Source organism: Aotus nancymaae, unplaced genomic scaffold, assembly GCF_030222135.1.
Source record: "Aotus nancymaae isolate 86718 unplaced genomic scaffold, 86718_ANA_hifiasm-v0.15.2.pri h1tg000076l, whole genome shotgun sequence".
NCBI lineage: Eukaryota > Metazoa > Chordata > Mammalia > Primates > Aotidae > Aotus > Aotus nancymaae.
Window position 1 is genome coordinate 5,647,814 of NW_026988491.1, and position 27,841 is coordinate 5,675,654.

General features: G+C 49.6%; 1 protein-coding gene across 5 annotated transcripts in view; it reads left to right on the forward strand.

Moving 5' to 3' along the window:
- Positions 1 to 27,841, forward strand: part of OSBP2 (oxysterol binding protein 2) — a 199,717-nt gene that overhangs the window by 94,077 nt on the left and 77,799 nt on the right. The window contains exon 1 of one of the 5 annotated variants that reach the window (XM_064367904.1): positions 2,175 to 2,232. The exons of 3 other annotated variants lie outside the window; for them this stretch is intronic. Coding sequence is in view for 1 of the 2 variants with exons in the window: in XM_064367901.1 (XP_064223971.1) it covers positions 3,094 to 3,169 (76 nt within the window). In the remaining variant the exon portion in view is untranslated. Of the gene's footprint in view, positions 1 to 2,174; positions 2,233 to 2,936; positions 3,170 to 27,841 lie in introns of those variants that run through there. One more of the 5 variants, XM_064367901.1, reaches the window with a different exon arrangement.

The window sequence follows — 27,841 nt, forward strand, 5'->3', positions numbered from 1 at the left end:
TCTGTCTGTCTGTCTCTGTGTGAGTGTGTTTAGAAATAGGCTTCTCTGGGTTCCTCACTGGTCTTCTGGAAGGTGGGGTTATAGATATGCTGGTGAATTCTGAATGTTTCATAAATTAACTATTAACAGAGTTAAAGAAATCTTTTGTCATAAAACGTTCCAGGAATTTCATTCCAAATGAGGAAATGCATAAAGACTTGTCCACTCGGCAAACGTTGGGTGTTTGGGAGGTGATTGTGTACCCTGTCCCCACATTTGAGGCCTGTGACCATTGCAGCAAAAAGCTCATGTAACCTGGTGCTCCTGAGCACTAATTTGTTTCTTGTTACTGAGTTTCGACAGTACACTACTTAAAAGAGAAGAAAAATAAGCTCTTGGAAGTAATTTTCAAGTAGAGGTAGTGGTTTTGTTTATTTTTTTAAGGCACCACATGTGGAATGTGCTTCCTTTCTTTGATGTGAAATCTGAAGGAGGTTTTGCCTCCTGCCTAGCACATTTCCTAAATGATAAATGCCCATTCGTGTTCCACCTGTGCTCTTCATGAATGTTTTGGCTCCATGATCTTTTTGTAGCAGTCATGGTCAGTGAATGTTTGAGCAGAGTCCTCTACACCTACTTGGACAGCAGTTATTAACCTTAACTTGAATGCATTCTATTTGATCTTTCCCCTTCAAAGTGGGAGCTCACCAAATGGTAAAAATCAAGGTGTCTTTGGATTTGAATTAACGTGGCATTAAAAAGTTATGGTTGCTTTTAAAAGAATTAGGCAGGGCTAGAGGTGGTGGCTCACACCTGTAATCTCAGTGCTTTGAGGAGGCTGAGACAGCAGGGTCGCTTGAGGTCAGGAGTTTGAGAACAGTTTGGACAACACAGCAAGATCCCATTTCAACAACAACAACAACAAAATCCTAGCTGGATGTGGTGGTGCACACCTGTGGTCCTAGCTATTGAGGAGGCTGAGGTAGGAGGATCACTTGAGCCCAGGAGTTCAAGGCTGCAGTGAACTATGATCGTGTCACTGAATCCCAGCTTGGGTGCTAGAGCAAGACCCTGTCTCTAAATAAATAGAATGAATAAATGAATGAATGAATGACAGGAGTTGCCCGTTTAGCTCAGTGAAGGTAGAGTATCCTCATCTTGGACTCCAGAAGGACCTGAGGCAGGCCATGAAGTAGGCAGAGCCTGGAACCAGAAGGAGCCCCAACCCACTGTCATGTCCCAGAGGAGAAACTGAGACTTAGGTGGCCTGGGTCCTGTTACTGATCTGTGGCAGAGGCCAAGTCAGAACCAATGACCCCCAGGGACGTTCCTGGCTGGGAAGGAGGAGCAGTGGGAGAGATTTGAACAGAATGTGGAAGCGGTTCTGCGAGATGTCATCAGGCTCTAGCAGTCTGTTGGTTGGTACCCGGGGAGGGAATTGGATTCCAAGTGGGGATGGGACTCCATCTCCCCTGGTTCCCGAGATAGACTCGCCTGTAACCGGATCACTCCTTGCAACCCCAGGGCGTATGATGGAGAAATGAGGGCTGGCGCTATGGGCCATCCAAGGGCCCCTCCCCTGCTGGGTCCAGGCAAAGGGCCGGCCCTCTCTAGCCTAGATTGGGGTGCGATAGCGCCCTTAGTGTCGTGTCGGGTTCCGTGCCAGGCTTGGGCATTTTAAGAGGCTGAGCTGCGCCTTCCAGTCCCCGCCTGCGTCCCGCCACGGAGAGCTCGCCTTTGTCTAGCCCTCTGGGCGAGAGAAGAACGCTAATCCTAGCTTGGGACAGGGCTGTCAGAAGCGCGTCGGATCCTCTGGGGACCGACCGGTGGCCTCACGCGGCTCTCATCGCTCTCGGAGCGGGGCTCCACGGGGCGGAGGTAGCCTCCTCTGGGGGTGGGGAGGAGGCAGGAGGAATGAGAACGCAGCGCGGCGCGCCCCTGCCGCGCTTAGGCTGACGGGCGGGCGCACGAGCTGCGTTCTGAGCTCGCGGGCTGGACGCTGTCCGTGGTGCTGAAGCGGCGCCCGCGGCAGGGAGGCGGGCCCGGGGCTGCCGGGCAGCACACACCCAATCCCGGGACCGCCCTCCTTCTGCCTGGCTCGGAGAGGCGGTGGCAGCCGGCACTGCACCCAGATGGACTGAGAGCGCGGCGGCGGGAAGTCGGCGGCGGCGGCGGCGGCGGCAGCAGCAGCTGCAAGAGCCCCCGCAGCCTCGGGGCAGGACCCACGTCCACACCCGAGAGCCCCTCCCTGGGGTGAGTCAGGGCGGGAGGAGCAGGGTTGGAGTAAACGGGTCCTGGGGCACGGGATCGCTTGGGCTTTAAAATTTCCCTTCCCCGTTGTAAATTTCTTCCAGCTCAGATCTTGAGCAGCCTCCAGGGCTGAGGGCTCAGAGCTATGCCTCCGCACTTTCCCAGTCCTGGGATAAAGGGCAGGCCCCTCTGCCCTCACATGCCAGGGGACAAAGGGTTTAGCCAGAAACCAGACAGTCACAAGGCATGTCCTCCTCTCCACCTTGGGTGCAGCCCATAACAAGGTACCAGGAAAAGCTGTCTGCCCGGGCTCGTGACACAGGGGGGACAGCTTCCCGTCTCTGGTCTCTGTTCAGAGGCCTGGCCCCGGGCAACCCAACCACTGGAATTCAGCCCAGACAGAGGCCAGCCATCTTTTAGCAGGGAAAGGCAAGCTTCAGACTTCACTGGGGCTACAAGTGAGAAGTAAAGCCCTTTCCCTGCCTCCTTCCAGTTTCCTGAGCTGCCATGATCAGGACTTCAGGGCGAGGGTCACTTCATTGCCCCTGGCTGTTACAAGTGAGCTGGACTCAAGCAGAGGAGCTCTGGAGTGGATACTGGGCAGCCACTGCCTGCCAGTGGGGTGTCTGTGTGTGTGTGTGTGTGTGTGTGTGTGTGTGTGTGTGTGTGGTGTTCCCAGCACGCAAAGGGGATTTTAAACTCCAGTGGTGCCTGTCACAGGAAAAGCCCTTCTCCAGCCAGCCTGTGCCTCTGAGTAAGCAGTTTGGGGTCACGCTGGGCAACTACCCAGCCAGAGGAGCTTTGAGCTTCCTCAGCCCCTACAGCTAACCCCCTTCTGCCTTGAGCCATCTGCTGAAGGGGGAGATGTGTTTAAACTTGATGGGTCACCTCTGCCTTCGATCCTACCAGCATTCGGTTCCCATCTCCATCACCTGGCAAGGTCAGACAGATAGATGTCTTAACTCCTAGAACTGGATGGGTGGGCTTCTGGGGGCTTTACTGCCTAGACAAAGGGCATTTGGTGTGGTGGGGGAGGAAAGGGAGTGGAAAGAGGAGGTGGAATTAGTGGGATCATCCTCCAGGGCCCTGGAGACATCTAGTTGTGCTAGATTCCAAGCTGTGTGAGATGCCTGTTATATCCCGATGGATGTAAATGAAGCTTCTGAATCTTGACAGGTTCATTGCTGGAGGACTCAGGTCTGTGTTTTGTTCCGTCTGTCTAGCTTAAGCTGCGCACATCAGAAATGACTCTGGTGGGCAGCTTCCTTGGATCATCGGATGCCTGATGGTGCCGATGAAATTAAAGAGAAGTGGGGAAGATGTGTGAGATGATGTACTGGTTTTAGGGTCAGTGTGAGCTGCAGTGGTGCTGCAGTGCTGATGGAAATGCATGCCAAGAATGTGTTAGCATTACTTGCATAAAGCAGACCACTTGGTACCCAGGTACCATTTGTTTCTCACCAACATTCTGTAGAGAGGGAAGGTCATAAGGGGAAAGTATAATAACTGCACATCTGAAATATACTTGATTTACGTTATTCTTGACCACTTTTTTCCACCCAAAAGTATTTTTTTAACTACCATATAGATACTTTATATTTTGGCCAGATGAATGAACCTCTTTAGAGAATGGTTGTCTGGAAGGATGGCTGACTCGTGACTCTACTTTGGCATTCTTGCTGACTTGTTTCATAAAAACATGAAGTCCAGAAGCATAATGGCAGGGCAACTAAGCAGAAGGACATCGTTTTTGCTTTGGGAAAATGGTGTATTTGAGCTTTGCATATTATTTGTTTTGAAAATTACATTTATAGCCAAAAAGTTTTCCATTGATCAAGTTGAGATTGAGATATATACATGTATTTTTAACCCATTGTCTGAGCAACTTAAAACCTCCTCAATAATTAAAGTGGGATCAAGTTCTCCTCTGTAACTGAGGAAGATACTATTTGAGGGTTGACCCTGGGTGATTGATACACAGTCCTAGCTTCAGCTCACAGTCTCTGTTCAAAAGTCCTGACTGGCTTGTATCACATGCAAGCCTGCATTTACGCACAGTGATAAAATGTGTATGAAAAATATGAACACTATTTCTGTCTGGATTTCTCAAGGCAGCAAACAAAGATGTAGTTAGTGATGACTATTTGTCAATAGAACACACTTCATTTTGGTGAAAGCAATTGATCTTGGGTTCCTGGTAGAATAGTTAAGTGTTAGAGATGGTGGCAACAGCTGTGTGGTGTAAACGAGTGAAAAGAGATCCACCTTTGCAGATTGAGAGAACTGAGTCTGAATCCTGATTTTAACCAATTATTAATTGTATGCCATGATTTAACCTCTGTAAGCGTCTTTTTTATTATTTGTAAAATGGAGAAAATAATACCTGCCTGGTTTGCACAGGATTGGCATGTGGGTGCTTAGTGTTATTCTAAATATGTCTTGCCATTGTCTACCTCCACTGGTTATTAAAGGAACATAAGTGTGTTTAGCCAAAATTACCTCAAATTCTTGTTTATATTCAAACTGTGAAGGCCATGAAACAGCTCAATATCTTGGAGTGTCCTAGGCCTGCTGGAGGTAGTGTTCCCAAGATGGGGACTTTTCTTGGGTCTGTTGTCATCCAGAAACATTGACTGGCTAGCCCTGGAGCTTGGGTAAAAGGACAAAGGAACCGTTCCCTCTGGGAGAATGGAGCCTAAATGCCAAAGGCCATGAGGAGTCTGTTCAGAGAAGCCCCTTCCAAGACAGGCTTTGTGGCAACGGAGGTTTTGTTACATGGAGAGGCTTCTCTGTCCTGATATTCTATCTGTCTGATACCGGGTTTCCTCCAGCGATGTGCGTCTCCCCCTGCTTCTGTCCTACATGCCTTGTGGTAATAGCAGCTAAAATGGGAAGGTGCTTGTTTCAGGCCAGGCTTTCCTGCAGTAACTCAGTCATCGTCATGACCCTGTGAGAGGCAAACCATTGACATCCTTATTATACAAATGAAGAGACTGAAGTCAAACAGGTCACAGTGCCCTAGGTCTGACTTTGGCCCTACCTCTACAGCATGAGGAGAGGACCTCACAGATGAGCTCTTGACACAGAAAGGAGGGGCAGCAGAGCAGGAGTCACCCCAGAGCAGGCTCACAATCCAGTGCTCTCTCCTCACATTGAGGTGAGAGCACCCCATTGCTTGGTGGCAAGAGGAGGAAGAATAAGCAGGGGTTAGGGCCGGCCAGGTAGAATCGAAATGGGGAGGAGCTTGTGTCAGGTACCTTGCCTTCCTGGCCTGACATAGCATCCTGTCTCCAGGATGGGGCTTGAGATCTCAGCAGCTGGGCAGCAGCCGCAGCAGTAATCAGAGCTAGAGGGTAGAGCAAAGCCCTTGGAAATCAACTAGGCCAACCTCTCATGATATGAATGAAAAGCTTGAGGCCCCGAGAGGAAATGACTCATCCATGGAGGTGTTGCGGGGAAGGAGGGAGGTCTTTATTCCACTGCTCTGGACAGGAGCCCCTCCTAATGGACTGCTCTTCAGTGCCCCTGTGGGAAGCCTGGGTGTTGCCGGTGGCTCTATCAGAAAGGACTGCCCAAGTCCAGGGACCTCCATGGATCCTAGAGATACCACTGAGCTGGACAGCTCCTTTTTCTCCCTCCCCACCTAACAGCTCCATCTGGCCCCTGCTGGCACAGGATTGCTGTTTGCAGACTGCATTGATTTCCATTTCCCGGGTGAGGAGATAATTTAAAGGTTATTCAGTTGAGTTTTTGGTTCTCTTGACTTGAGTCCTTTCTTCAAGAGCACCTGCTGCCAATAGCCTGAGCCCCAGGCATGGAAATAAAAAGAGGCAGCTGTTGCCCATAAACTTGAATTGTTTATGAAGTGTGTGTGATTTCTTATAGCTGCTTTGCACCCATACCCAGCCTCGATGGTTACTTAATGAGTGTACCCGTGAGCTTGCTTTTTCCACTGAAAGGTATTTCATGATGCTGAACCTTCCTCCGTTCCTGCAGGTGCGCTCCTTTCCCTAGGCTGCCATTTTCAGTTACCGGCCCCATCCATGTAGGTCTCCTACCCTGAACCCCAGCCCCTACAAGACTCAACTCCTCTTCTTTCTGCCTGAGGCCATGCCCTGTCCATTTTCTACCACGTGTTCTCTGGATTCTGTTGCTTCCCTCCAGCCATTCTTCCACTGCCCTGATTGGGCTCCTCATTACTGACTCTTTGCAATGCCTTTCAGCTGGGGTGCCTCACTGCATGGGGTCCTTTGTAGACTTGTCCCTATGTGTGCAGGCAGATTAATCTTTCAGGAACACAGATTCTGCTCTTGGCACTGCTTTCCTGCTGACCTTGCCCTGGCCCACTGCTGTCTTCAGGATGAAGGCAGATGCCCCAGCCTGGCCTGGAAGGACTTTCTGCAGACTGGCCCAGCTCCCTGCCTCTCACACAGCAGCTAGGCCTGCTCTCCTCTCCCACGTGGCACTCTCCTTCCCTAGACGTGTCCCTTCCCTCTCCCACCTCCAGTTCCAGAGCTGCCTCCTCCAAGCCACCTTCCTCCCCTGAGCTTCCTGAGTTTTCTTTCCCTGCCGAAATCCAGAACACGCTTGCTCAGTCAGCTATTCAAGGGATCTGGCTGATTTTTTTTTTTTTTTTGAGGTGTTCTTTCTCTGCTGCCCAGGCTGGAGTGCAGTGATGTGATCAGTTTTATACTTCACTGTAGCCTCAACATCCCGGGCTTAGGTGATCCTGATCCTCCTGCCTTAGCCTCCCGAGTAGCTGGGACTACAGGCACATGCCATCATGCCCAGCTAATTTATTTTAATTTTTTTTTTGTAGAGACAAGGTCTTGCTGTGTTGCCTAGGCTGGTCTGGAACTCTTGGGCTCAAGCAATCCTCCTGTCTCTTCCTCCCAAAGTACTGGGATTACAGGCGTGAGCTACATTGCCCAGCCAACCAAGTTTTACTGTGGGCCAGGTACAGTGTGGGGCAGCAGTAATGCCACAGTGAGTGTTGCAGGTTGAATTGTCATAAGAAAGGTATACACAGAACACACGGGGAAGAACCCTAAAAAGGTGTGTTAGGCTGGGCATGGTAGCTCACACCTGTACTCCCAGCACTTTGGGAGAATTGCTTGAGCCCAGGAGTTCGAGACCAGCCCAAGCAACATAGCAAGATCCTGTCGCTACAAAAAACTGAAAATAAAAAAATTAGTTGGGCGTGGTGGGGTGCCCCTGTAGTCCTAGCTACTCAGTACACTGAGGTGGGAGGAACATTTGAGCTCTGGAGGTTAAGGCTGTAGTAATTCATGACCACCCCACTGCACTCCAGCCTGAGTGATAGAGTGAGACCCTGTCTTAAAAGGAAAAAAGATACGTTGAAGTCCTAACCCCCGTACCTGTGCACAGGACTTTGTTTGGAAATAGAGTCTTTGCAAATGTAATCAAGTCAAGATGAGGTCATGTGGGTGATTCCTAATCCAATATGTCTGATGTCCTTTTGAGAATAGAGAAATGTGGACTTAGACACACACCCAGAGGAGACAACCAGGTGAAGACCAAAGAGAGGAAGGTCGTGTGAAGTTGGAGGCAGAGATTGGAACTATGCTGCCACAGCCAAGGAACACCTGAAGCTACCAGGAGCTGGAAGAGGCAAGGAAGAATTCTGCCCTAGGGTCTTCGTAGGGAAAGTGGTCCTGCTGACACTTTGATTTTAGACATCTGGTCTCCAGAACGGCAAGAAGATGAATTTCTGTTGTTTTATGCCACAAAATTTTTGGCAGCCCTAGGAAACTAATAGAGTGAGTAGGACTCCTTCCCAGCCCAGGTGCTGGATATTTTTCGGGGAGACACACTCTCCAATGGAGCCTTATGAGTCAGTGTGTTGAGTGCAGCAAGAAATCTACAAGAGTACGATGAAGACTCTGAGAAAGACGCTCCACCAAGCAGCCTTCCAGCCCCTTGTTGGGGTGGCAGCTGTCAAGGAAGGCTCCGTGGGGGAGGGGAAGCTCATACCCCATGTTCAGAGATGAGCGGAAGTCCACCAAGGGAGTGAAAGGCAGGTTATCTCAGGCCCCACGAGTGAAGGCATGAGGGCAGGGAGCAGCCAGTGGAGCCAAGGCCTGGGACTGGGGAGTGCTGAGCCCCACAAGGCTTAGCTCCTGGTAGGCTGTGGTTTGCAAAGGACTTTGAACTTGAACTTGCTACTGTTCATATCAGGGAGCCATAGAAGAGAAATGACAGGGGGCAGATGGTATTTTAAGTAAATTATCCCTATAATGTCACGGAAGATGGATCTGAAGGGGTACACATCAAAGCTGAGACCCCAGAAGTAAGCAAGGGATATGGCTGGTCGAGGTGGAAAAGAAGATATGGATTTGCAAATGATTTTTTAAGGACTTGGGGATTCATTGCATATAGGGACACAAGGAGAGGGAGAAACTGCCAGAGCTGACCCTCAGGTGTCTGGCTGGTGCTGAGGGAAAGAAAGAATTGTCTGGAGAGGGAAAAGTTATGATGAGGGAGCAGAGGAGAGCTGTCAGGCTCAGCTGGGGACTCAGCCGGATGCCTTGAATAGCTGACTGAGCAAGTATGCTCTGGATTTAGGCAGGGAAACAAAACTCAGGAAGCTCAGGGGAGGAAGAAGGTGGGGGACGTCCAGGAGACAGTGGAGGTCTGCAGCTTGGAGGGCAGACTGTGCGGGTGCTACGGATGGGGAAATGTGAACAGGGAGATAGGACGTGGAGCTATGGGATGGACACCATTTGCTTGGGCCCCATGATGGAGTGAGAAGAGGATGGGAGTGAGGACTGACTCATGCCTGGAAGTAATGACAGAGGAGGTTAGAAGACAGTGGATGTATGGCAAGAGGACCAGGGGGTTTCAAAGAGGAGTGGTTGATGTGACTCCAGCCTTCCACAGGAAGTGCCCTAAAGAGGGCATCAGACATGGCCACTGGATTCAGAGATGACTTGTCTGAGCATCAGTGCGCCTGTCGTTTCTTGCCCTTCTCCGTGTCTTCTGTGTACACTTGCTTATGACACCCTCTATCCATTTCTGGCACCTCTCTTGACACCTCTCTGGACCATGATGAGGTGAATGCAGGTGCATGCCTGGACATCTGCACAGGTAGCCTCTCCTGGGCCACATTCCTGAGCAGCCACGGCCATTAATCTCAAGGTCACTGTTATCCACGGCCATGAGCTTCTGCCAGAAGCCTGGCCGCAGAGGGTGGGGTGAGGCCTGCAGCCTGGCCAGAAGACAGGTACTGTACCTGAGCCCCTGCCCCCACACCTGGTTGCAGCTGTGTCCGTTCTTTGCAGGGCCCATCACCATGGGCGGCTCTGCTCCTCCGCCTCATAGGAATTGTGCCACGGGTGCGTCAAATGATCCAGCCCCTCTCTGATTGCTGCCTGCCAGGTTGGTCTGTGTGCACTGATGCAGTGGCTTCTCTGATGTGGTATCTGGACCTTCCTGCCCGAAAACTCACCCAAGGAGTATCCTTCCATATACCTGACCTTCCACCATTAGAGAGTCCCTCGTAGGGCATCACAGGTTTCAGCGTGAGCCGGAGCTGATTCCGGCATGCAATCTCCAACTGGAATTTGTTGAGACATTAATTTTAGTTAGGAAACACCCTAACTAGAATTTTAATTTTAGAATCTTGACATTAATTTTAGAATTAGACATTAGAATTTTTAGAAACTAGACATTAATTTTAGTTAGGAAACACCCTAACTTTAATTTTAGAATCTTGATTCTAAAATTTATAACATAAAATTTAGTCATCTTTCATGAGCCCTCTCCATCTCACTCGTCTCCCTAGAGATACACGCACTAATTTGTTAATAATGGCATTTTCCAGATCTTTTCCCATGCATTTACAAAGTCATGTAAGTACACACACCCGCACACACACACGTATGTATACAAAAATGATACTGTACTGTACATGCTGATTAGAAGCTTGCTTTTTCCCTTATCAGTGTATTTTGGAGATCTTTACATCTTGATACAAATATACCTATTTTCTTTCTTTTTAGTTTCCAATTTTTTTATTTTATTTTATTTTTATTTTTTGAGACAAGGTCTTGCTCTGTCACCCAGGCTGGAGTACAGTGGTGCGATCTCAGCTCACTGCAATCTTTTCTTCCTGGGTTCAAGAGATTCTCATGCCTCAGCCTCCTGAGTAGCTGGGATTACAGGCATGCACCACCATGCTTGGTTATGTATTTTTTAAAATATTTTTAAAGACAGGGTCTTGCTTTGTCACCCAAGTTGAAGTGTAGTGGTGTAAGCATAGCTCACTGCAGTCTTGACCTCCTGGCTCAAGGCATCCTCCTGTGTCAGCCTCCGAAGTACCTAGAACTACAGGCACATGCCACCACGCCTGACTAATTTTTTTATTTTTTGTAGAGAGAGGTTCTTGCTATGTTGCCCAGGCTGGTCTTGAACTCCTGCCTCAAGCAATCCTCCCGCTTTGGCCACCCAAAGTGCTGGGATTACAGGCATGAGCCACCATACCCAGCCAGACTTGTCATTTTTATTCATTTATTCATTTATTTATTTATTTATTTATTTATTTTTGAGACGGAGTTTCGCTGTTTTTACCCAGGCTGGAGTGTAGTGATGCAATCTCAGCTCACTGCAACCTCCACCTCCCAGGTTCAAGTTATTGTCCTGCCTCAGCCTCCCGAGTAGCTGGGAATACAGGCACATGCCACAATACCTGGCTAATTTTTGTATTTTTAGTAGAGATGGGGTTTCACCATGTTGGCCAGGCTAGTCTCAAACTCCTGACCTCAAGTGATCTGCCCGCCTCTGCCTCCCAAAGTGTTGGGATTACAGGCATAAGCCACCACACCTGGCCTCATTTTTCAAAGAACAGCATAGAATTCTATAGTGTATTATAATGTATTTAATCATTTTCATCTTGATGAACAATTAGATTCTTCACATGTTATTACTATTCCAATATTTGCTGTGGCAAATCTTCCTCTACATGCATCTTTTACATATGTGTGCGTTTTTCCGTTTCATAGATTTCTAGGAGTGGAATTGCTGTTACAAGGGGATGCACCTGATAAATATCAACAGACGCTATAAAATTGTCAGCCAAAAAGAATGCGTAAATTTATATGATCCAACAGTGTGTGTTGTCCGCAGAGGCAACCCCATCCTTTTTACTCCTTGTTACTCTGATGGGTGAATGAAAAGGCATTCCCTTGCTCTATTTTGCATTTCCCTTATTCTCATTGAGACTGCGTCTACTCTTATCTGTTTATTTACTGATCCTGTGTATTTTGTGACTTGTATATTTACATTTGTTGCCATTGTTGCTCTGGATATTTGTGGATTTAATTGCTGATTTATAGAAGCTTATTCTAGTTATGGTTATTTCTCCTTTGTTGGTTATATATTTTGAAAGCATTTTTTCTTTGTTGCTTATCTTTTCACTGTTTATGTTGTGCTGTGGAATTTCTAAATGTTTATATTGTGAGGACTATCAATCAGAGGCTTGTTTTTTAGTAGTGAGGGGAAAATGGAGCTTGGAGGCTTACGATGTTGCATTCCTTTTTTTTTTTTTTTTTTTTTTTTGAGAGACAGAGTCTTGCTTTGACGCTCAGGCTGGAGTGCAGTGGCACAGTCTCAGTTCACTGCAACCTCTGCCTCTCAGATTCAAGTGATTCTCCTGCCTCAGCCTCCTGAGTAGCTGAAATTACAGGTGTACACCACCATGCCTGGCTAATTTTTGTATCTTTAGCATAGATGGAGTTTCACCATGTTGCCCTTGCTAGTCTTGAACTTCTGGCCTCAAGTGATCCACCTGCTTCAGCCTCGAAAGTGCTGGCTCAAGGCAGGACAAGAGAGGACACATTTCAACCCGTTACAGGGAGATAGCCCCAGTTTTGGATAAGAATCTGGGAACTGAAGCTCAGAGAGGCTCCTGCACTTGCTTTCAGTTGGGATTACAGGCATGAGCCACCGTGCCCAGCCACAGTGTTGCATTCTCGATCCCTCTCTAGACTCTGCTTGCTCTTTGACTTGGAACAAAACTCCTCAACTTAACTAAACTTTAATTTTGCAAGCTATAGTCATGCTGTCTGTCCTGCCCATCCTCACCCCAGCGGCTGCAGGGATCACAGTGATTACAGGAATCACAGGAGAAGCTGTCTTTGACAGGGCTTCTCAGTCATTCGGAACTTCGCAGCTAAACTGATTCCTTGATGGACATTGAGATTGACTCTTCTAGCACGAGCCTTGTATAGGGCAGTGGTGTGGGGACACCTGGTGCCAGGCCCTTACCTGGCTCATTTTTCCCAGATAACTTTTATTTTATTTTATTTTTTTAGAGACAGAGTTTTGGTCTTGTCGCCCAGGCTGGAGTGCAAAGGTGTGATCCCAGCTCACTGCAACCTCCGCCTCCCGGGTTCAAGCGATTCTCCTGCCTCAGCCTCCCTAGTAGCTGGGATTACAGGTACACGCCACCATGTCCAGCAAACTTTTGTGTTTTTAGTAGAGACAGGGATTCACCATGTTGGCCAGTCTGGTCTCGAACTCCTGACCTCAAGTGATCCATCCACCTCAGCCTCCCAATGTGCTGGGATTATAGGCGAGCCATCGCGCCTGGCCCCAGATGACTTTTGAGTGCCCGCCTATGCTGGAGATACTATCCTCACAGCTCTGCATAAGGAAGTATATGAGTCAGCTCGGGCTGTCATCGCAAAATGCCACAGCTTCGGTGGCTTAAACAACAGAAGTTGATTCTATCACACTTCTGGGGGCTGGAAGTCCAAGTTCCAGGTGTTGGAAGGTTAGTTTCTTCTGAGGCCTCCTCTGCTTGTGGACGGCTCCCTTCTTGCTGTGTCCTCACATGGTCCTCATCTCCTCCTCTTCTTATGAAGGTGCCAGGCATATGGATCAGGGCTCACTCATATGATCTCATCCCAAGCTAAGCTGGAGGGCAGTGGCACAATTTCAGCTCACTGCAACCTCCGCCTCCCAGGTTTAAGTGATTCTGGTGCCTCAGTCTTCTGAGTAGCTGGTACTACAGGCACATGCCACCATGCCCAGTGGCCAAAATGCCCAGGTAATTTTTGTGTTTTAGTAGAGATGGGGTTCCACCATGTTGGCCAGGCTAGTCTCAAACCCCTGACCTCAGGTGATCTGCCCGCCTCAGCCTCCCACAGTGCTGGGCCATATGATATATGATCTTGTTTTGTCTTTTTTTTTTTTTTTTTTGAGATGGAGTTTCGCTCTTGTTGCCCAGGATGGAGTACAATGGCATGATCTCAGCTCACCACAGCCTCCACCTCCTGAGTTCAAGCGATTCTCCTGCCTCAGCCTCCTGAGTAGCTGGGATTACAGGTGCGCACCACCATGCCCGGCTAATTTTTGTATTTTTAGTAAAGACATGGTTTCTCCGTGTTGGTCAGGGTGGTCTCAAACACCTCACCTCAGCTGATCCACCCACCTCGGCTTCCCAAAGTGCTGGGATGACAGGTGTGAGCCACCACACCTGGCCTGATCTTGTTTTATCTTAATTACCTCTTTAAAGGGCCCATCTCCATAAAGAGTCACATTCTGAGGTACTGGGGCTTTAGACTTCAACATATGAGTTTTGTCGGGACATGTTTCAACCCATTACAGGGAGATAGCACCGTATCTGGATAAGAATCTGGGAAGTGAAGCTCAGAGAGGCTCCTGTACTTGCTTTCAGCGGCAATGAGCAGCTTGCAGATCTGAACTCAGACTCCTGTATTTGACTCCAAAGCCCAGGCCTCTGGGTGACCTGACTGGTGTTAAAACTCTTTGGATTAGGCTGGGCGTGGTGGCTCACACCTGTAATCCCAGCACTTTGGGAAGCCAAGGCGGGAGGATTGCTTGAGCCAAGGAGTTGGAGACCAACCTGGGCAACATGGTGAAACCCTGTCTCTAAAAAATGCAAAACAGCCAGGCGTGGTGGCATGTACCTATAGTCCCAGCTACTCGGGCACCTGAGGTGGGAGGATGGCTTGAGCCCAGGAGGCAGGTGTTGCAGTAGCTGAGGTCGTGCCGCTGCACTCCAGCCTGGGCAACAGAGTGAGACCTTGTCTTTTTTAACAAAACAAAAAACCACGTTGGGCTCCCCTACCCTGACTTCCTGCTCACTGGTCACCCATCTGTGTCCCCACCCCATGGCCTTATAACTCACACTCCCTGGGCAGAACACCTACTCCTCAGTCTCTTCTGCACTTCCTCTGTCCTCCTGGGAAAGGGTTTCACATAACAATTGAGTTAATTGAATGTATTATAGCTTGTTACATTTTTACTGTTGCTATGGGAAAGACTGTACAGTGTGACAGAGTATTTGCAATGCAGGACATTCTCCAGTAATCTTGCGCCCTCACAAAGCTGTTTTTGATGTTCGCATGTTACCTTCCCATCTCCCTTCTGGACATACGCTTGTATTTCCCGTGTTTGGCATCATATTAAACACAGCACTTCATGCGCATCTCTTTTCACCAGGCTGGAGTGCAGTGGCACCATCTTGGCTCACTGCAACCTCCGCCTCCTGGGTTCAAGCAATTCTTCTGCCTCAGCCTCCCCAGTAGCTGGGATTACAGGCATGTGCCACCACACCCAGCTAATTTTTGTATTTTTACTAGAGACGAGGTTTCACCATGTTGGCCAGGCTAGCCTTGAACTCCTGACCTCATGATCCACCCATCTCAGCCTCCCAAAGTGCTGGGATTACAGGTGTGAGCCACCGCGCCCAGTCTTCTTTTTCTTATTTCTTAGCCCAAAAGGTCATCCCGTGCCTTTTCATGCTCATTTTAATGGCTGCATAATATTCCACTGAGTTGCCATACTCTAACATTTTGAATCATTACAGCTGTTGAGCATTTGAGTTTCCCATTTGTGCTATTACAAATAATGATGCAGTAAATATCTTTGTACAGAAAGTTTTTTGCTTCTCTCGAATTATTTCCTGAGGGAAAATTCCCAGGAGTCAGATAACTGAGTTAAGGGCTGCAGCTGCATCACGGCATCTTGATGCACTGAAATATCATGTTATGGAACAAGTGTTCCAATGTTCCATGCCACCAACAAGTGAGCATGTCAGCTGCACTGTAATCTCACTGGCATTTGCTGCAGATAGTTAAATACATTTTTGACAATTTTAATATAAGGATACTCCAAGGCTGCTTTAATTTGTATTGCTTTAATAACCAACAAAGGAGGAACATCTGCAATAGATTCAATAGATTTGTATTTCAATTCCTTTTGTTGTCACTTTAAAAAAAAACAAGAATCTTTGAAGATGAAACAAATACACAGTAATCCCTTGGGAATTCCAGCTCTTGATTATCTTGAGGAATCTGTCGGTGAAAGTAATATTTAGACTTCAACAAGCAAAAATCCTTTGGTTAATATTGACATAGCAATAGAATGAGGGCTGAGAAAAAGCCGATGTCCTCAGAGCCACCTGGCGGGACTGATCCCAACTCTCCATCCAGGTCCTCCAGGTAGCCTGGCCCACTGGCAGGCCGCTCTTTCCAAATGCGTGTGCAGGGATGCCAGTACAACCCCTCACTGGCTCCAGGGCAAAACCCTCCAGGCTCAGCTCCCAGAGAACTGGCCTCTGTCTCTTCTGTTGCCCCTACCAGCAGAGGGCACGTGTGGACAGTCAGGGTAGGCACCACCCCTAGCTTTTCCGTTTTTTTGAACTGAATGGTGCCCTCTCCACCATTTTCCTTTTTTTTTTTTTTTTTTTTTTTTTGAGACAGTCTTACTTTGTTGCCCTGGCTGGAGTGCAGTGGCGTGATATTGGCTGAGCTCACTGCAACCTCCACCTCCTGGGTTCAAGTGTCTCTCCTGCCTCTGCTTCCAAAGTACCTGGGATTACAGGTGTGTGCCAACATGCCTGGCTAATTTTTGTATTTTTAGTAGTGATGGGGTTTTACCATGTTGGTCAAGCTGGTCTCAAACTCCTGACCTCAAGTGATCTGTCCACCTCAGCCTCCCAAAGTGCTGAGATTACAGGCATGAGCCACCATGCCCGACCCCCATTCCATTTTTCTGATCTAAAATAATCAATGATAAATGGGAAGTTTTTCCCCTTGGAAGTTTTTTAATTGCCTAGCAACACATTATCACAAATTGCTCTCAAATTAATTCTTTGGCTTCAGTGCAGAAATCATTTATTAATGAGAATGGCAGTCAGCATCTAAGAATGGCTATTCTTAGAACACTGCTGCTTTGAAGGGCTTCATTTTTAAGATATCCCCACAAGGACCACGTATGCCTCACAAACTCTTGGAGAACCTGATTCTCCAGACAAACACAGAGAAGTTCGTTGCCTCTCTTCTGTGAGCCACAGCCCCTCATTAGTGATGAGCCCAAGGCCAGGATCGGGAAACCAAAGATCCCCAAGTCCCACAGCAGTTGAGGGCTGTAGCCAACTCAGGTCAGGAAGCCACCATTAGATCTTGCTCCCATGGGACTCCCAAGCTGGTGCTGGCATCTGTGTGGTCCCACCAAGGGAGAGGTAGGGGTGCAAAGGGGAAAGGGGGTTGTGAGGAAGTATGCACCAGAAATGCAGACAGGAGGGCACAGTGATGGAAGGCTTGGGAAGATGGGGCAGGGGGCGGGCCCAGAAGGGCTCTTGAGGAGTGATTATGTTGCTTTCATGAATTAATTCAAATGATCTATTCATTCCCATGCACCTACCATGTGCTAGACTACATTGGAGGCTGAGAATAGTGAGAAAAGGCCTCCGACTCTGCCCTGAAGGAACTGACAGTCTGATGTGGGAGGTAGGTAAGTAAATAGGAATCTACAGTGGGCGTGCTAGGTCCTGGGAAGGAAAGCTCAGGGCACTCAGGAAGCCCAGACTTGAGGAGATTCACCTGTGATCCTACTGGGTTTTTTGGTTGGTTTGTTGTTTTGAGACAGGGTCACCTAGGCTTGAGTGCAGTGATTCGATTCAACCTCCCCAGGATCAAGCAATCCTCCCACCTCAGCCTCCCAAGTAGCTGGGACTACAGGTGTGCACCACTATGCCCAACTAATTTTTAAAATATTTTTATAGAGATGGAGTTTTGCCATGTTGCCCAGGCTGGTCTCAAACTCCTGGGCTTAAGCAACCAACTCACCTTGGCCCCCCAAAGTACTGGGATTACAGGCATGAGCTACCATGCCCAGCCAATCCTACTGTTTTAACATGTTGGTATATGCATAGTTTTCATACAGCTATAAATATGTTGTGTGATTTGCCCTTTTCCTTTCCTTATTTTGTTTTTTAGCATGGTTTCTTATTTCCCTGACATTATCACCTATAAAAATCTAAATGGCTCCCTGATATTCCATGAAGTTGATGAAATAAAGTTGATGAAATTCACCTGCTGTTAGAGTTATGTTGCTTCATTTTTGCAACATATGGCATTGGGTGCAGAACTTTTTGCAGTTGGGATGAATCCAATTCATTTTACTGGGCTGCAGGGTGTGGATGTGCTTGTGGTTCTTTTTTTTTTTTTTTGGAGATGGAGTCTTGCTCTCGCCAGGCTGGAGTGCAGTGGTTCGATCTCGGCTCACTGCAACCTCTGCCTCCCAGGTTTAAGTGATTCTCCTGCCTCAGCCTCCTGAGTAGCTGGGACCACAGGTACATACTACCATGCCCAGCTAATTTTTGTATTTTTTAGTAGAGATGGGGTTTTGCCATATTGGCCAGGATGATCTCGACCCCTTGACCTCATAATCCGCCTGCCTCGGCCTCCTAAAGTGCTGGGATTACAGATGTGAGCCACCGTGCCCAGCCCCTTGCAGTTCTTAATGTACTACCATGTTGTCCCCAGAGGCCTCAAGTAGTTCCTGGGGCTGCCATGAGTGCCTGGGGGACATGTTTCTCCGTTGCCTCCATCCAGCACTGGGATGAATAACAGATATGCACACACGCACTCACATGAGTGCATAAGCACACACAGCAATATGAATATAACTTGAGTGGGTGTGTGTGCTACATTATTGAGCAAAGGAAGGAACATAGTGGAAACTGAGTCTGATTAGTAATGAGCTGGTAGCACGTGGAAGTGGGAGGCCAGTTTCTAGGGAGGCTGTTGCAGCGGCAGCAGCCCAGGTTGGACGTGACAAGGAAAGTGGTAACCATAGACATGGGAGGAAAGCAAAGAGTTCAAAGTGAACAGAGCAGCCAGTTTGATGAGGGGTCAGATAGGAGTGCGGAGGGTCGCGGCTGCCTCTGGGATTGCCAGCCTAGGGAATTTGGAGTAAGCAGACATCAGGAAGATTTCAGAGTTGGTGCACTTGGTTTTAGGAGGTCATAAAGAGAAGGTCTGGAGGCCCGAACCTAGATCTGTTCAAAAGACACCCATGGGCTGGGTGCTATGGCTCACACATGTAATCCCAGCACTTTGGGAGGCCGAGGAGGGTGGACCACCTGAGATCAAGACTTTGAGACCAGCCTGGTCAACATGGTGAAACCCCATCTCTACTAAAACTACAAAAATTAGCTGGGCATGGGAGCACACACTTATAATCTCGACTACTTCGAGACTTAGGCCGGAGAATTGCTTGAACCCGGGAGGCAGAGGTTGTAGTGAGCAGAGATCATGCCACTGCACTCCAGCCTGGATGACAGAGGGAGACTCTGTCTCAAAAAAAAAAAAAAAATCCATGATGCATGAGTATAGATGGCTCACGGGAGTGGGACTGGGTTTCAGCCTCACCCATATGGTTGTATGAGGAAAACTTTAGGACAGGGTTCAGGGCAGCCAGTGAAGATGTTAGAAGAACACATCAGTTATAGGCTCAGTCTCTTTGACTTCCTTGACAAACTAATTCAACTAAGACTTTGCAGCTAATATATTTTAAGGACTAGTTGCCACCCTTCTGCCTGCCTGTTCAGCTAGGTTGTTAAATTTTAAGTATTTCACATAAGCAGAATCTGATAATTTTTTTATTGTGACCTATAGTGTAAAATAATTATATAGAAAGGAGAAATGGTGTGTGTGTTTGCTTTTGTGGGACTGCCTGACTTTTTTTTCATATTTTTTCTGTACCATTTTCCTTTCGTCCTGGGGTATGTTTTGTTCCCTTTCTTCTCAATTACCCAGCTGTAAGCCGGGCGCGACTCTGGATGAGGGTGAATAGACAGTGGGGCTAGCAAAGAGATGCCAGTGACACCAGGGTTCACCAGCAGTGAGGGTGGCACATGGCACTCAGCTCCTCTGCCCTCCTCTTCTTCAGCCTTTAGGACAGAGGGCACGGTTCTGCATCAGAGAGCCTTCCAGATTTCAGATTCCATGATAATCATAGTGCATGGTTGAATACCTTGGGTTGGATTTATTCTTTCACATGCAAATCCTTAAAAAAATTGCCTGTATTTTTCTGAACATTTCCCCAAAACATTCAAAACACTACTCTGACCAAACACAGTGGCTCACACCCATAATATCAGCATTTTGGGAGGCTGAGGCAGGGGGACTGCTTGAAGCCATAAGTTCCAGCCCAGCCTAGGCAACAAAGTGAGAACCTTGTCTCTACAAAAATTAAAAATAAATAAAAATTAGCTGGACACTGTGGTGTGCTCCAGTAATCACAGCTACTCAGGAGGCCAAGGCAGGAGGATTTCTTGAGCCCAGAAGTTCGAGTCTATAGTGAGCTATGATCATGCCATGCCACTGCATTCCAGCCTGGGTGACAGAGTAAGACCCCATTTCTAGTAATAATAATAATAATAAAATTTTTAAAATAAAATTAAAAACAAACCAAAACACTATTCCAGACTCCCCCCATTTTTTCTCATGAGGACTCTGGGAGCCCAAGGAGCGGTCATCTCTTTAAGGGACCCTGCAGAGCACTGTTCTCTGAGTATGGCCTCCGAGGTCAGCCAGACGAGGCCAGTTCCAAGCCTGGTGACCTGGGCAAGTCACCTGACCTCAGAGCCTTAGTCTCCTCATCTGTAAAAGAGAGTGTCGGTGGAATTTACCAAACGAGCCTTTTCTGTGAGGCTGAAACAAGGAAATGCAGGTCAAGCATGCAGCCAGTGCCTGGTGTTCTCAACACTCCATCGCTGGGACCATTTCCATCACTATGGCTCTCTTCATCTTGCAGCCGGAAAACCAAAGCCCAGAATGACTAAATGCCTTTTATCCCCCTGGGCCAGTGAATCTAACGCAATTGTTAAGGATTAATTCTCTAGGTGAAAGAAGTACTCAGTTGCTTTGAAGGCCTGGAAGGGAATTATTGACCCAGCACCACCTTCCCTGAGTCTATTAGATGTTAAAACAGGAGCTTTGATGTGTACTTGAAAAAGCTTTGCATTGGTGAAAATGGATTCCGTTTCAATAAATTACATTTGGTCAATTCCTTTGCTTGGGATCTTGCAAGGCGGCACAGTCAGGTAGGGCTGTTGGAGATGAAGCAGTGGCTAGGACCCAGTCCCAGGGCCCAGAGTCTGTAGTCCAGTGGGAAAGATGAGATATAAGGCAGAGTGAGGTGGGAGCCTCAGCAGAGGAGTGGGGCAGGCCCAGGTGTGGACCGCTGAATGGGAGAGTGTCAGCGTCTGACATACAGTGAACAGGATCTCCCAGCTGTTGTATTGTGCAGAGACTGTGAGGACCAGAGTGGGAGCAGGGAGACTTGCAGGGAGGCTGTGTAAGAGTCCACAAGCAAGATGAGGGTGTAGTAGGCCCCGGAAGCGACATGCAGGTGGTGAGAGTCAAGGGATCCTGGCTGTATTCTACAGGTACCAGCCATCAGGATGTCCTGACCAACTGAATGTGGATCTAAGAGACAGAGAAGTCACAGATGACTCCAGGGTTTCTCACCTGAATCATGCCACTAGCTGAGGAGCGGGAAGGTTGAGGAAGGGTACAGTACAAGTGGTGGGGGGCGGGGGAGTGTGGCAGGGGTGGAGGTGAGGAATAGGGAAGCTCAGATTTGGACAGTTGGGTTTGCGACCTTCACCAGACATCCCATGGGGAAGTCCTGTGGGCAGCTGGACAGGGGAGTTGTGTTCAGAGGCCTGGGTAGATAATAGACGTGACCAGATGCCTGCAGCCCTGTGTCAGCAGGGCTAAGAGAGCCCAGCTCTGTGGGGCCCCGCCTGTTGCCTTCTTCCCAGATGGTGGCCAGGTGGCTGCAGGTGGCCAGACACAGGTGCACCAGCCACCGCAGTGGAGTCAGAAGATGAGCAGGTCTCAGAGGTGACCCCAATTTCCAGGAATCACCGTCAGGCCCCTGGCCATCCCCACTTCCCACGTGCTCCTTAGCTCTCAAGGGCATCTTTGCCCTTTGAAATAAAGCAACGCGGAGCCTGCTGCTGCAGGAGACGGCACCTCCGCTCGGATTTTCGCATTAAAATGTGACGTTAAAGTGGGGAGCCTGCACGGGAGTCCGCGGGGTCGCACCGACCAGCAGGCGACGCGCGGGGCGAGGCCGCGCTCCCGGGGCCGGAGGACCGGGGAGGCCGTGCTGCCGCTCAGGCTGGGCTGGGCTGGGCTCCCGCGGCGCGGACGGGGTTAACGCGCTCGTGCACCGGGCGGCGGGCAGCAGTGGTGCATTGTGGTAACGCGGCGCCGGGACCCATGAGCACCCGCCGCCTCCGCCGGGCGGCCCACCGAGCTGTGCACGCGTAGGTGCGAGCCCCCGGGACCCGGCGCCATGTAGCGCCCCGCCGCTCGGAGGCCGCCCCGCCGCGGGAATGAAGGGACGCGGCTGCTGGGACACGGCCTCCGTGCGCTCCTTTTGCAGCTCCGGCTGCCTGACTAAATTTAAGAAGGGTTAGTGCTTGCCCGGCGTCCGCCCGGAGGGAGGCCCGGCTCCCCGCGCATGCACGCCCGCGCCGGGCTTTGCTGCTTGATCGATCCACGCGAGCCTCTTTGTTACTCCCTCGCGGCGTGGAGAGCGCGGGAAGCGTCGGGGAACCCCCGTTCCCGCACCCTGCCGGCGTGCGCTCCCGGCTTGCTTCACGCGCGGGGCATTTTGGAGCGGGGGCTACGGCTAGAGATTTGTCCGCCTAATTAACCTATGCAAAAAGAAAATGAAATATAATCTAGATCTTTCTGAAAAGAATGGGGAAGGGGCGGTCGGTGTTTAATCCACCCATCTACCTCTTCTTCCCCAGAGTCGGCCTGGGGCCCGCATGCCCCTGGGACCCCTGTAGAGTCGCTGGTTTGCCCACAACGCCCTCGTCCTGGGGCCACCAGTGGTGTCGGCTTCGCTCAGTGCATGATTCTCCTAGTGGCCGCCTGGATTTGAGCAACCCCCCCACTATCCCCCTACCCCGCCCCGTGGTGATCTTGAATGACCGCCCTGGTGTGTGCAGGCTCACAAGCCCAAGGGCCCTTCCTAGCATGGGGGTGGGGGGGAATCCTTATTTGTGTTAAATGGACGCCTTGCAAACTCTCTAAGTTCTTCCCTGCAATTCCTGATGCTTGAAACCTTCTTTACTGGAAATTTTGCGTGAGTGAAACTTGCTGTATTTACTTTGATGAGTGTTTCTGTTACCATCTGAAACTCTGGGGAAAATTAGGATTCTTTAACCTTGTAGACCTAAAAGACACAGAAGCAGTTAATTTCACTTAACTCGAATTTATTAGAAACAGCTCCTTTAGAAATCAGCGCTCTCTGATCTGTAATAAACCTTGTAATTAAATTTGCCTGCTTACTGGTTATGCTAATGGCTTCATAAGACCCTGGTCCATTCCAGCCAGAGTCCTTCAAAGTTGCAGGCTGCAGACCTCAGCCCAGGAATCCCATCCCACCAAGTGAGTTTTCTTGAAATACCATATGAGGTCATAGGGTGTGTGCAATTGTAAACATTGGAAATATATGTAATTAGGAGTTGACGCTGCACCTCCATCTTAAGAGTCCTTTAAGAACACTTGCAAGTAAATTTCGTCCAAAGTGTGTGTTCTGGTTTTAGAGGACTGGTCTTAGTTTCCGGCTTTTATTTTGGATATAGAGGCATTTATAAAGCAGTTATGTTCTTTATGCGAAGTTTAAATGATGTTTCTGTTATGGATGGATTTATTCTGAGGGAGAATTTTGGAGTTAGTTTAAAAAAGAAGAGACATTAAATTGTTTTTCTTCTCTTGGCTCACCAAATGATTTTCTTGGTTGCCATTGTCTGAAAGTGTTAACAGGGAGCGTGGGACCTCATGTCTGCTAGCATTCGGCTTGGTTGTGGAATGTCACCTTCGTAGGGAAGCTCAGGTGTGACCAGAGCGCTGTATCTTGAAAGCAATGATGGGTGACCTTTGTGATGGCCAGACCCCTCCAGGCCAGCCTTCTATCTTATCCTCCTGTTGGTGTCCTGCCCTGCACAGCGGGCCTGGGAAGGAGGGGCTCAGGAGGTTGTGTGTTGATGGGCGCCGTGCTTACAACACTCCCTGGAGCAGAGCTTGCTGCACCAGTGGGAGGAGGCCCAGCGGCCAGTGCAGTAGTCAAGAGCAGCCGGAACTCAGCTTCCATGTTGGAGGCCCTAGGGGCTGATAGGGGAGTTTGTTTCTCAGGTGTTCTGTGTAAAAGTGGGCTTGGGAAGGCCAGAAGCGTGTTTTCAAGAGAAGCTGGAAATCTGGTTTGATGAGATTTCCACATACAAACACATACATAGCTAGGGGATGCGGGAGGCCTGGTTAGGGATTGGCTTTGGGAGGTGGGAGCTGCCTAGCCCCTGGCATCGTTATGGAAATTGATTGGCTGCTCTTCCCTAGCATGCAAACAGGGTGAGACTGGCCTCCTGTTTTAGACACATTGAAGGGTATTCTGGTAATGTATCACCGTAGACGAGTTTCCCCTTAGGAAGGGGTCTCAGTGAAAGTGCATTATGCACCTAAGCCCATCTTTGTGCAAATTGAAGAGGGAGCCGGGCTTGCTGCCTGCTCCGGGATGCCAAGGGCTGAGGTCCAGGTGGTGCCCATTTCGGCAGCAGGACAGGGTCTGGGCTTATGAAGGTTATGGCATGGGTCTCTACTCTGGAGGTCTCCTGGTATAGCTGGGCTGTCAGAATACCTGGCTTCTTGTCCTGACTCTGCTGCTGGGCTGTGACCCTGGACAAGTCTGTGCCTCTCTCTGAGTCTCAGCTACCCCCATCCTTGTAAACAAGGGGAAGTGTGGATTGAAAGAGGTTCTGGAAGAAAAATGGGCCCCCACCCTGCTCCCAGACCTAAGCACGTGGAGACGCCTGGGGAAGCATGGGCAATGCATGCTCAAACCACAGCCCCACTGCTTGCCTGGACTTCAACCGACTTCTTACCTTTTTGATCCTCAATTGCCTCATCTATAAGATGGCATTAAGCCTACTTACCTTCGCTGGGTACGACGGTTCACACCTGCTATCCCAGCATTTTGGGAGGCCAAGGTGGGCGTATCACCTGAGGTCAGGGGTTCAAGACCAGCCTGGCCAACATGGTGAAATCCCATTTCTACTAAAAATACAAAAATTAGCCAGGCATGGTGGCACAGACCTGTAATCCCAGCTACTCAGGAGGCAAAAACAAAGAAACCGAAAAACCTACTTACCTGGCAAGATTGCTGGGAGGTTGAAATGAGATACTATGCATCTGTGTTTACCAGTCTGTCAGTCACCTGCGTATCTGTGTCTCTGTGTGCTTCGAACAGAGCCTGGTGGGCCACAAAGGGGAAACACGCACTTGGGGTCTCTTGTAGTGCTGACTTCGGCCTGTGGCCGTTCTCCCCTTTGCCTCTGTATGTGTGCACATATGTGTGTGTGCACATGTGCAGATCTGTGTTGGACTCATGCATACTTTTGAGTTGGAACGTAAACCACTGAAAGCAGAACATGTGAACCCCATGCCCTGGCATGGTGGGCTCACCAGAGGGCAGAATATGGTGGCCCTGGGCAGGACCTGACCATAGTATTGCCAAGGTCATCACTTGCTCATGTACAGCCTCAGAGCACCCCTGCTTGCCCACAGGCCAGCCTTCATACTCGGCCCAGCTCTGATTTGCTCAGTGGAGACAGCTGAACTGAACTTGGCAGCTGACTGGGCGTCACAGAAACAGGAGGAGATCAGGGGATCACGGGCCATCAGGGGCAGGCATACCAGGTCAGGCAGTTAAGCTCTTTGCACAGACCCCCAGAAAACTTGGCGGGAAGGGTGCGCTGGCCTCTGTGAGTGGCTATTATGTGAGCAGAAGGTACTGGAATGTTCTGAGGGCTTATTGTTTTTGATGACGTGTTTGTATCTTTAAAGGCTAGGACAGATACCAGTCTCAGAGAAGGAGCCTCACGGAACGTCAGCTGGGAATTGATGGAGGACATGGGGTCCTTCAAAAATTCACGAGTGGGGTCTTTTGGGGGACAGCTTGCCAAAGTGCACTCCTTATATTTGGCATCTGCTGAGGTTCCTGGGAGGAAGGACTAAGGCCTGAAGCGAGGGACTGCCTCTGTGGTCTAATCACCTTCCCTGCATCTGCAGAGTGGCCTCCTAGTTCCCAGGGATTCACATCTGCCACTCCTCAGGCCTGGTCTCATAGCATGCCCAGTCCAGCCTCACTCCAACTTCTTGGCCCAATCTCCCTGCCCCTTCCTCATAGTAAATTCATCCTTGCAGGCCCAGTGCTCATTCGAGTTCCTCTCGAAGCTTCCCCCAACCTCCCAATGCTGGAGGGTGCCCCCTCTTCGGACCTCTCCTGGGCCCCTTCTGTAGCAGGACTGGCTTGTCTGATGCAAGTCTCACCCTCCTTGAGGCTGTAAGCTCCCAGAAGTGGAGGCAGGGTTTCACCTGTGTCTGTAAGGCAACTCTCTCCCCTCCAGCACTCAGCACTTTTGTCTAACTGGTGTTTGGAACCAGCCCACCACCTGGAAGTGAACGAAGGGAAGAGTCTTCTGAGGCCGAGGGGAAAGGAGCATCCTTGGGTGGTGTTTTCTCTCTGGTCGGGGTCCTCAGCTTCCTGTTCTTCCTCTGGAGTGTTCCCCTGGTGCACTGGGACTCTCCTGACTCAGGTTGGAGCCGTGGCTGGGGTCTTTCCTGCTCCTGCCCTTTCCCTTCTCGTCCCACTGTGGAGAGTAGTTCCTCTGGAACAAACAGGGAAGCTCACGCAGGGCAGTGGGGCTCTTAGGCGAACCTGGGGTGGGAGGATCCTGGAGAGCTTCCTGGAGGAGATGACACCCAGCTGGGTATTGGAGGATGAGTAAGAGGTAGGCAGGTGGGGTTGGGGATGCTCAGTTAGGCTTCGGTGAGGCGTCAGGACCTCATGATGGGCAAGAAGATGTAGGAGAGGACCCTGCCAGTAGGTCGCATCAGAAAGGACGTATGGGCAAGAAAGGACATGAAGTGGGGAGTGGTGAGGAGGGCACAGTTCTGCCAGCTCTGGCGGTGGTGTGTGGCTTGTGGAGAGGAGGCCTCGTGGTAGTGCTGACCCCATTTCTGCCTTCCCACACAAGTTGTCACCATTACTGGATGTGACTCACTGAAGGCGGTACTTTCTGTCATGCAGACCTAACATGGCAGAGCCTCTGGCCGCTTGCTTTTGGCCTAAGGTGGTGAGAATTCTACTTGGTATCTTAAACTGATGGTAGTAATGTGGGTGGAAGCCCCGGCCCAAACTGGCCCATGGTAGCTGCTCATTATTAGTAGTATCTTTTGGATCTCCTCCAGTATAAGTTGCTCCTTTTAGGCACGCACAGTGGCACAATCTCAGCTCACTGCACCCTCCACCTCTCAGGTTCACGCAATTCTCCTGCCTCAACTTCCAGAGTAGCTGGGACTACAGGCGCATACCACCACACCTGGCTAATTTTTTTGTATTTTTAGTAGAGACGGGGTTTCACCGAGTTAGGATGGTCTCAATCTCGTGACCTCGTGATCCACCTGCCTTGGCCTCCCAAAGTGCTGGGATTATAGGCGTGAGCCACCGCCCTGGCCGCATGCACATTACTCTATTAGCAGACCTGTTGAGGAAGTGACATTTTCCTGCCATAATTTGCACAGAGGCCAAAAAGAATGGTTTCAAGGAGTCAGCCTGCCAAGGCAACCGTGGGCCCGTGTGTACGGGACAAGTCCAGTCCTTGGGGCCCGATGAGACCTAGGGGAGAGGTGGAAGCAGTCACCTTAGCTCCCTCATCGGGGGAGTGACACTCCTCTGCAGCTTGAAATAAGGGGCAAGTGGGAAGTCCATGGCCCACAGAAGGGTGCTTAATCAATGGTAGTAAGGAAGATGATCATCAGCCATATTATGGTACAGATGGGGAAACTAAGGCTCAAGAAGGAGAGAGGAATTTTTCAAGATCACACAGGCAGAAGTCCGACCAAAACCTGCACATCCAGCATTTAACTGCGTGTTGATTGAATGGATGTCAAGGGGAAGACTATGACCTGGGGACCTGCTGAACTCTTGAGGGGCCTGGCCTGAGTGGAGGCCACAGTGGGTGGGGCTGGGGACTCACTTTCTGGGGCGGAACCTCAGAGCCTGGGGAATACAGAGAGGTGATCTGGGGGGATTCCTTGTCATTAGAAAGAGGCTAAATGCCAGAGGGAGGGCTCGAATGTTTCAGTGCTTTTGAGGCAGAGTGAAGAGCAGTAAATGGTAAGAGAAGACAGAATGTGTCTTTTCTGGTAGGCAGAAAATCTGGCCAACAGTGTCTCTCAGTCACTCACTCTGTCCC